The sequence below is a fragment of the Apodemus sylvaticus genome, chromosome 4 (genome assembly GCF_947179515.1).
Source record: "Apodemus sylvaticus chromosome 4, mApoSyl1.1, whole genome shotgun sequence".
In the NCBI taxonomy this organism is placed as follows: domain Eukaryota; kingdom Metazoa; phylum Chordata; class Mammalia; order Rodentia; family Muridae; genus Apodemus; species Apodemus sylvaticus.
This window is the reverse complement of record NC_067475.1, coordinates 86,691,299-86,701,094: the sequence shown is the minus strand read 5'-3', so window position 1 is coordinate 86,701,094 and position 9,796 is coordinate 86,691,299. Positions and strand designations below refer to the sequence as shown.

The window sequence follows — 9,796 nt, the reverse complement described above, 5'->3', positions numbered from 1 at the left end:
TCATATTCTACAAATGATTGCAAGGGAGAAAAAAAATGACATCATACTGACTCTACGATGGGGCCAAAAGATGTCCTGGGTTTTATGGGATACTCCTTGTGCTGTGGATTTCTTCACATTCCACCAGTGTGACTCTATAGAACAGTATGAGATCAACCTTCTGTCCTTGGCTGACAACACTATTATTTCCTGATTATTCACAAATCAGTTTTTATGGTAGCGATTTCACTTTATTTTGATATAGACTTGGGACTAGGCTTCCTCTTGGAGTTCTTGTCATACCAGCCAAATATTAAAAATTAAAATGTGGTTAGCACGCATAGTTTATTACTGTCCTTGAATGCAATATAATTTGTGATTCTTGCTCTAGCCAGTGATTTCCAAACTCCCTTTTCTCCCTTCCTTTGGGTTATCAGCTGAATATCATTCTAAAGCATAATAAGAATAATAAATTCAATAGGACTGTTTTGGCTAGGCAAGTCTAAACAGCAGCATCTATTCAGCATTTTTTCCTAGCCAACCGTGAAGACATCTGAGACGATGGCTAGGAAATCTCTGTTCTAGTCATTATAGCAGAAGCACACCAAGCTGGAAATATATTGCCATCATTATCTTTAATCACCCAAAGAATCAAAGAATTTGAAACCAGTCAGGGATCTGGGACAGAATCCAGAGCTGATTGCCTAGGAAAAGGTAAAAGAGGTGGAGAGAGCCTCTGCCGTGTGTCGGAGGCACAGCCAGGCTGAGTGCTTGCTCCCAGCGCCCTGTGTGTGCCAGGCTGAGTGCATACTCCCAGCGCCCTGTGTGTGCCAGGCTGAGTGCTTGCTCCCAGCGCCCTGTGTGTGCCAGGCTGAGTGCTTGCTCCCAGCGCCCTGTGTGTGCCAGGCTGAGTGCTTGCTCCCAGTGCCCTGTGAACTCATCTGTCGTTGTGTTGTTGTGTGTCCGAGGTTATCAAGCCTCCTCTTTCTTTGGGGATGGTTGTTGGCTGCTTACTTTCTCTGAGGTCTGAGTTAAACAAGAACTGAGAGTTTGCAAAACTCTGTGCATACTCACTGTGATTTCAAAAAGGAAACAGAAACTGTACTTCAGCGAGAAAGGGCACAGAGGGCAATTTCAACAACTGTCCTTGTCACCTGGGTGTCCCGTCTTGGACCACACACATCTAGCTTCTGACTCCTACTCTCTTACTCCATCTCAAAGTCAAAGTGAACACATTTTCATTCCTTGAAGAGAAGGGCCTTAACAAATTTGTCTTCAATCTGCCATAGAAGGTAAGTTTTGTCTAGAGAGCACTGAGATTCCTGATGCCAAGAGTGTGCTTTGCTGTTTCTAGATTGGAAATCCAGTCTACTACTACTACTACTACTACTTATTATTATTATTATCATCATCATTATTATTATCATCATCATTATTATTATTATTATTTTAAGAGGAGCTTCCACAACCAATATGAGGTGGCTGGAGAAAGCAGATGACACTGAGAAAAGTTTTCAGGCAGCGCATCTCATTTATTTATTTATTGCTATTTTTTCTGCAGGAACAGATATTATTTCTGTTATGGTCTGTGGCATTTTCTTTGCTTAGCAACAATTTCCTGGGCTGAGGCTTTTCCATATGTGGGTAAAATTGTTGCTTGTTAGCATTCTGGAAACAGGACTGATGGCATTTATGAAGAACAAAGGTTTCAGAGCGTTAGGAACTCATGCTCAATTGCCTACCACTGAAATGCTGAAAAGGTCTGTGAAACGTCTTAAAATAATTATGTGTGGGTGTGTGTATGTGTGTGTGTTACTGAAAAGGGACAATACAATTAGTATTATTTTATTTTCTGGTTGAAAAAATACATTTCTACAATCCCTGCCCTTCTTCCCTTCCCATTATTTTAGAATTAACTGGTGGAATATCTTGTCAGGAAGTGTATCTCAGTTTCAAATCTCTTTCTCTCCTCTCTCTCTCTCTCTCTTTCTCTCTCTCTCTCTCTCTCTCTCTCTCCCTCTCCCTCTCTCTCTCCCTCTCTCCCACCCTCCCTTCCCCCACCCACTTATTCTCCTCTCACCCACATGGCCATCCTAAATCAAGTGCATCCTGCCATAATTTCTGTATAGTTTTACATTGCACTCACTGTGCCATTGCAGAGGAACAGGGAGCAGGATTACTATGCCCACAGCTTCCTACTGTTAAAAAAAAAAAGAAAGACAGAAAGAAAGAAAGAAAAAGAAAGAAGGAAAGAAATAAAAGAAAACCACAAAGAATGTTTGAAATTATTTTTTCTTGGTTGGCGGCATGGTTGTCGCTCCTGAAGGAAAACGCCTTGGGCTAAAACAAAGCATATTCATCCAAAATGGATTGTTTAGTAATTACAGGACTCTGGATTTTGTAAAACTGACTTTCAGCTCAAGGGTTTTACTTTCCCGGGGAAAGTTTAAAAGCAAAAGAGAACCAAATACCAGGCGAGGACAAAGTGTTAAAAAGAACTTTGCCAAGGGCAAGAGCAGTTCAAACAACAACCATGTGAGTGCACTGAAAAGAAACCAGCCAGTGTGGCTGTGGTTTTGTCTTGGGGTCACTCAGGAGCACCTGGCTGGCTTTATTTATAAGGCAATTGTCAAATCATTCTGTAGAATATGGATGAGGTGAAACACAGAGGTGGCGTGGTATTGTAGATCATCTGTAACTTTTCAAATATAACCTTCTCTGAAATTCCAGGGAGAATGTGAGTTCAATAAAGAAACCTGTCAGTCAGTCCAGTGTGTTTATTTATGATCCCGGTGTGCCAGGCACTGTTCTAGCCAATCTGAAGTGATACAAAGTAAAGCTGAGTCATCACTCCTTGCAGTCTTTGGAGTGCAAATGGATTAAGTCTGAGCACACAAGTATCCTATGTGGGTGGTCAAGCTCGCTGATTGTGTGGAGATGCATAAAGCTCATTTACAAAACCCTGATCAGAAAACTAAGTAAATTACAAACACTGGACCTTAATGGATTGGATTGCAAACAGATCTATTCAGAAGGCATGCCTTGTGTGTGTGTGTGTGTGTGTGTGTGTGTGTGATTTTGATTAAAATTGGGAGCTCTCCTTTGCACATTCAGAAATGTACAGAACAGTTTTGGAGTACATGTATGGAACTATGGGGTTGCACTGAAGATGAGGCACTGCTAACTTGAATAAAGTAACAAGACTTGTGCCGCTAACATACATGCACTGAAAGTCTAAGCAATGTTTTCTATCCAGCACCATGAAGGTAAGAATCCACGATAAGAATGATTGAATACAACAGGTTTGTAAAAATTTCACAGGAGAAGAGCATCTTTACTTATTTGGTCCCCGGGGACTTTCTAGATGCCAAGCAGGAGTTATCATAAGGAACAACCTGTCAAGTGCTCTTTTGGAGGAAGAAAGAAGAGAAATAAGACCTGGCTAGAACAGGGCTGTTTGGTAGGCCCGAGTGGCATGCGAGAACAAAGAAAAAGCTTAGCATTTTCGCATGTGGACTGGACTTTTAGTCATGCCTGGTTTCAGGAATGTGTTTACTTTGGTGCTATGGTTGGACTGCACGCACTGACCGATTCACCTAAGTACTTGGTGATACATCTATGTGACCCCACACCAAGGCATTTGCTTGATATAATGCTATTTTTATTTTTCTTATTTTCATTTTCTTTTTTATTACCTGTCCCCCTACCCCGAGATGCATCATTTGCTCAGATTTCAAACCCTACTGTGTCTTCAGCAGTTTCATGAGGATTTTCTGCCCCTTGATAAAGAAAGCATGTTGGATCCTGTCGCAGACACATGCATTGCACGTGGAACCTCCCTAGGCCCTACTGACATGTTTTTCTCATTTTAGATAACCCTGTAGGAACTTTAGGTCTCAGCAAGGAAGCACTTCATGCAGAAAGGCAACCAGTTCAAACACCGGGGGGGCTCCAAGACAGCCTGTATGTGAATGACTTGCCACACTATGTCCCAGACAATCTAGGAGCTGGATGTCACTGTTGTGCAGCACCTCCTACAAAGGGCAGGGGACTCTTCTGCTCAGTGGTAGCCTCTACCCCAAGTTCCTCACCTAACAGGGTGCATTTGGATACAGTGGTGCATGGCTTTAATTCATGTTACAACTCAGACTCCTTATCTTTTGATTTATTCATTCTCCTTCAGACGGAGTCATCCTGGAAGGATCTTGAGTTCAACTTCCCTCCTTCAGTGCAGAACTCTGGCCACGAGTCCTGACAAAGCTCTTTGGGAGTGGGGATCCCCTCAGGAATGAAAGACAAGTTACAGCCAGGGAGAGTCAGAAGAGAAGGAGTGGCTGTCCTCTTCTACTTTTTTTCCTCTCTGCGTTTTGCAGCAGCACCCTTGAACAGTCCGCAGGCTCCTTATTTGGGGTTAGGGGCGCCCAGGGGAAAGGAAGCTGGGGCCGCCTGGCGGCATTCCTCGCCATAGTGTGGGCTCCGTCTGCCGCGGGGCCCGCAGTACCCCCTGTCTGCGCCAGCACCTGTTGGCCCGCCAGCTGGCGGCCCGCGCCCCCCACACCCCCCGCGCCCCCCGCGCCCGCCCGGCCGCCCGCCCCGCGCCCCTCGCGCCTCCCGCTGGGGGAAAGTGGAGACGGGGAGGGGACAAGCGCTTTCCTCCGGGCCAGCCAGGCCTTCCCTGAGCAGCTCCTGCTTAGCGGCCACTACTACTCAGCCCTGCGTCCTGCCCTGCCTTAGGGCAGGCATCCAAGCGCTCGGGACTCCGAGCCGCCCTAGCTCTCCCGGCTTCCTGCAGCACTTCGCCGGTACCCGAGGGAACTTCGGTGGCCACCGACTGCAGCAAGGAAGCGGCTCCGCGGTGGATCCGGGCCATCCTCGAGTCGCCCCCGCGGCCTCCTTGCCCGCCCGGGACCCGCGCGGCACTCGCAGGGCACGGTCCCCTCCCCCCAGGTGGGGGTGGGGCGCCGCCGACCGCTCTGATCCGCAGCTTTGTCATTGATCCCAAGGTGCTCGCCTCGCTGCCGACCTGGCTTCCAGTCTGGCTCGGCGGGACCCCGAGTCCTCGCCTGTGTCCTGTCCCCCAAACTGACAGGTGCTCCCTGCGAGTCGCCACGACTCATCGCCGCTCCTCCGCGTCCCCACCCCCTCTTTCCTCCCTCGCCTCCCCCCACCCCCAGCACTTCGGCACAGCTCAGGATTTGTTTAAACCTTGGGAAACTGGTTCAGGTCCAGGTTTTGCTTTGATCCTTTTCAAAAACTGGAGACACAGAAGAGGGCTCTAGGAAAAACTTTTGGATGGGATTATGTGGAAACTACCCTGCGATTCTCCGCTGCCAGAGCCGGCCAGGCGCTTCCACCGCAGCGCAGCCTTTCCCCGGCTGGGCTGAGCCTTGGAGTCGTCGCTTCCCCAGTGCCCGCCGTGAGTGAGCCCTCGCCCCAGTCAGCCAAATGCTCCTCCTCGGCCTCCTCCTGCTGACATCTGCCCTGGCCGGCCAGAGAACGGGGACTCGGGCTGAGTCCAACCTGAGCAGCAAATTGCAGCTCTCCAGCAACAAGGAGCAGAACGGTGAGTCTCGCCCCTCCTCCCCCTTCCCGCGTCTCTCTGTGCGTTCCGGTTGGCATTGTGCGGTGGCATGAGGGGTCCTCAAGCCCTGGAGCTGATGATCGCGTCTCTGGCGCTGTAGATGGGAGTCTCGTGAATCCGCGTGCACTTTCGGAGGGTTTAGGGGTGAGGATATTGGGAGTTTGCAACTTCCGAAGCTCACTGGGCAAAGGGAGCGGGAGTGCCCCGCAACCTCAGATTGGAGCGGACGCGTGGGCTGTGGGACGGATTGGAAAAGTCAGCTGTGACCACACTGCTAGGTGGTATATAGCCAGAGTTACAAGCAAAGCAACTGTCTTTAAGAAGAAATCCCAAAATGAATGAGTCCTGGCAAGTTTGACTTTAAGCAGGTATAGGGAGAGGGAGGGGCAGTTTAAGAATGGAGAGTTTAGGAAAGGTATCAGAGTCCTTAGTTGAAACACTGTATATGGGAAGGCAGCCACCAATAAAGAATTAGGTGAGAAATAGAGAGGTCAAGAGGCCACTTGGACATTTTCAAAGGAATTGGTTATGGGTTTTCTCTTGCACTTTTTCTTTCTTTTTTTTTTTTAGAAGCATGCCTTTGTGCCCTGAAGCCCTCACCTTTTGGTGGTATATTTTTCGAATGTTCATGAATGACTATTTTGTGTGTGTTGGAGGCGATTTAATCCTGCATAGGAAATGAGAATTACTTTCAGCTTTCAAGTGTACCTGAAATGTTTAGAAAACTTTCAGATGCAAGTTCCCCTGGGCTGGGATTGCACAGAGCTGGAGAAAAGCTTCTTTCATAAGTCTAGGGACTCTTCGGGTGTGTAATTTGCTTAGCCTCTGAACCCCATATGATTCACATCATTCAATTTCTAAACTCTTTTGCTCTTGATCTACCATTATAAAGCCATTTTTGAGACTCTTTTGTAAATAGAAATTTTATACCACACATGAAACCACAATGTTAATGTAGGCAGTCTAAAACTGGAATATTAAATGCCCTGTTTACAAGTGGAGGTTCTTGATGCTATTTGAAAGGAAATATACATGTTTTTCTACTTTGTCATCTGTTTACAGTGGGGCTTCACCAGCCAGATAAGATGCCTGCCAGAGACAGCTGAAAATGAGGATGGAGTGGCATTTTCTATATATAGGGGGGGGCTTCAAGGCTTCACATCTGGATTTCAACTCTATAAAGTATACATTAAAACAAAAGTCCAAAAATACCTATGTACTCTTCATCATTCCTATGAGTTGCTGAGCCCGGATATAGCATGGCTTGCTCCTTACCTCTGGCTAACGTGATGGCATGTGGCACCTTAAGGCTCTTGAACTGCTGATCAAAGGGCAGCCTACTGATCTATCTATAATAATAAGGCCTGCAGAGACCTGAGATCAAAGGAGTCATAACATCAGCTATACCCAGGCAGGAAGCAAATCCAACCAACCTTTGTCCTTCCTAATGCAAAATAAATGTCCAGTTTAAAATATTGCTTCTTACTAGGTCTCCATAGCAACATAGCTTCAACGTCTCTCTGCACAGTGCTCCTTTCCATTTCTGGTCCCTCATCTCCTGTTGCTGGGTCTCAGTGTCCCTCATACTCCTTGCTGTCTTTGCATCGTTTTGCCTTTTCCTTGCAGCTCTTTCTTCTGATCCACATGCTACCATCACTTTTCAGTGAGCCCCAGATCTTTCACCTGGCTGTAGCTAGCTACTGGGTAGCTTCATATCCTCAGAAGATGGGAGTTCAGTAAGCCAGGCCACACACATTCTGGTGCCATCTGATGCTGGGCCATTCTCATTCCTAAGATGCATGATGCTAAAAATAGCCTCGTCGTTTCCTAATCTGTGGGCAGAGGATCTGGCTATGTTTAGCTCTTTGGAGGGTTGGCAGCAGGAAGTAGAGGGGAGAGGAACTACTCACCTTAATAGTTTTCAGACTAAGAGAGATAGAACTGTCTAACACTAGGGGGCAATATAGAGCTATTTTTCTGCACATGCTCAGGTTGACTTTTACACTTAGGGTTGCAGGGTTTGAGACAACAGGTGGGCGTGGAAGAAGAGCCCTCTGGAATGTGACCAGATTTCTTAGAATAATAACAGCTTCCTCCTCCTTTCCTTTGACTTCCCAAAGTGCTACTTTCTTACGTTGGTTAACTGCCATCCTCATTTTGGGTTGTGCTTGAGTTTTGACTGCCCTGTTGCTCTTGGTGCTGTTGGTCGGCTGCTTCTGTAGGCATGAATCTTCTTAAAAGTTAGTTCCCTTAGACAATGCCAGGCATCAACTTGATTCCTGTAAAGGCCTTCCAAGGGCCACAAAGTGTCCAAATTGATCTTCTTTTGTGATCAGAGGCTGGTTCTGTTTTCAAGTAACCTCTCTTCTCCATACTGCTCATATTCCTAGGACTGGTTAGTTCCTGTAATAATTTGATGTCATAAGTGGAAATTGGGTGCTATATCTGTTCCATGGTGGAGCTAGATATGCACACTTAGAATGGAGCATGTGGACATGACTCAACATTAGGCATTAGGACTATTTACCCAGTTATTAGTTACTTGATTGTTGTTCTTTTGTTTTTCATTTTAAGAGTATAGCTCGATATTTGAATGTAGCACATTTTTATCTTTTCTTCCAGTGTCAGCAATGGAACTGAGGCCTCACAAGTATCAGATAAGCGCCATCCCAGTGAAACTTACCCCACCCTATGGTTATTCCGTACACTGATGGCTTCTATATGAAGCAAGGCTTTTTAGATTTTCCTTGAGGAAATGAATTGAAAAATAACTTTTACCTACTTGGAGAACATCTGGTTGTTAAACACTAGGAGGAAATACTTATGTTGGCTAGCTCTGGCTTTAGATAACAAGGCCTACTATGAGGTGGTGGAGTTCTTCTATTGAGTTCCAATAAGGAGGATTTACAGAGATATTCAGAAAGAGCAAGAAGAAAGGCTCCATTTGCGCATCAGATGTAGCAAACAGACACCAATTACAAAGCTAGTGGTGGAGGGATGCTTCACTTGTCTTATGTAAGGGGCTTTGGCTGACCCCTAATCTGAAGAAGTTTCTTTTTGCTGTCCTCATTCCCCCTAACCATTACCTTGGATTTTTTGATTTAGAGTTTGTCTTTATTAGGGATCATTTATGAGCAACAGTTACTGCATATGCTCTGGTGATCATGCTCTAAGGGGAGGTTTCATAATTCTTTGGGCAACTTCCCTTGGGGAGAATGGTCCACTGGAAATGCTTTTGAATATTTGATCCCTCTTTTAGTGCTAGCTCTTTACACTGCTGCCACAAGCCTGCACCTAATCGATCAGAGCCCACATTTTACCCTTTAGATAGGCACCTGGAAGCTCTTTTGTGAACAAACTGATCAGTCTTTAGAAAGATGCCCAACAGTACACAGGCTCCGACTGGGGACTCCAAGACTTTCCTGCAAGGCAGTCCCTAAGTTTTGGAATATGACCTTCATAACATTTATTTTTGTTATTTATGAGCTTTAAGAAGAAACTTCCTCCTATGGTTCTGTTCTGTAGGAGAATGCTGAGACAGCTGAATAAAGAACAATTATGTAATGATGAGTGCAGTCCTTTCCTCCCAAGAGATGGAGTTTGGAAGTCCTGCATCAACTGCTACAGTTTATACTGCATCAGACATACAATATATTAAATTTAAAAGGTATTCAGAAAGTATAAAGACCCTGTAGAAGTTTTGCAGATGGGCATAGAAAGTGTTAAGAAATCCTCTTAGACAGATGCTGGCATGGGAACTGAGCTTTCTGAGGAGTTCCAGCATGAATGCTACAGAAGAGTGGCATAGCTTTCTCAGTCAGCTAAGCCAGTCTATGTCTTGACTTTTTTACTTTCTTGAAATCTCCTTCTTACCTGTCTTACACTCTCTTCCACCTTTGTGCTTGTCGTGTGAAAATTATTAGTGCTAGCTATAAAGTTCCTTATCTCTTATGTAAAATTATGATAATCCGATGTATATTAATTTATATAAAACACCCACAAATCAAATATTTCCAAGACCACTAAAGTTGTCCCCATAGCTTTGTGTTGTGTCAGTCAAAATACCATGTGATAATTGAAGTTCCTTCATTAGATTATTCTCATTTCAATGTTTTCAGTCATTTATTTGAAACCATTGTCTGTATTAACAACATCTCCGTATTCTTTGTGTGATTGCTAAGTCACTTATTAAACAATCTGTACTGTGTATTTATTTTCACATCTGGCTTCAACTCC

The 9,796-nt window shown here is 45.2% G+C and overlaps 1 protein-coding gene across 1 annotated transcript in view; it reads left to right on the top strand.

The window, feature by feature from the left end:
• Positions 1 to 4,236: 4,236 nt before the first annotated feature.
• The window catches only part of Pdgfc (platelet derived growth factor C), a 177,690-nt gene continuing 172,130 nt past the window's right edge, over positions 4,237 to 9,796 (top strand). The window contains exon 1 of the mRNA XM_052180306.1: positions 4,237 to 5,542. Coding sequence (XP_052036266.1) covers positions 5,425 to 5,542 — 118 coding nt within the window. The 5' untranslated portion in view covers positions 4,237 to 5,424. The remainder of the gene's footprint in view (positions 5,543 to 9,796) is intronic.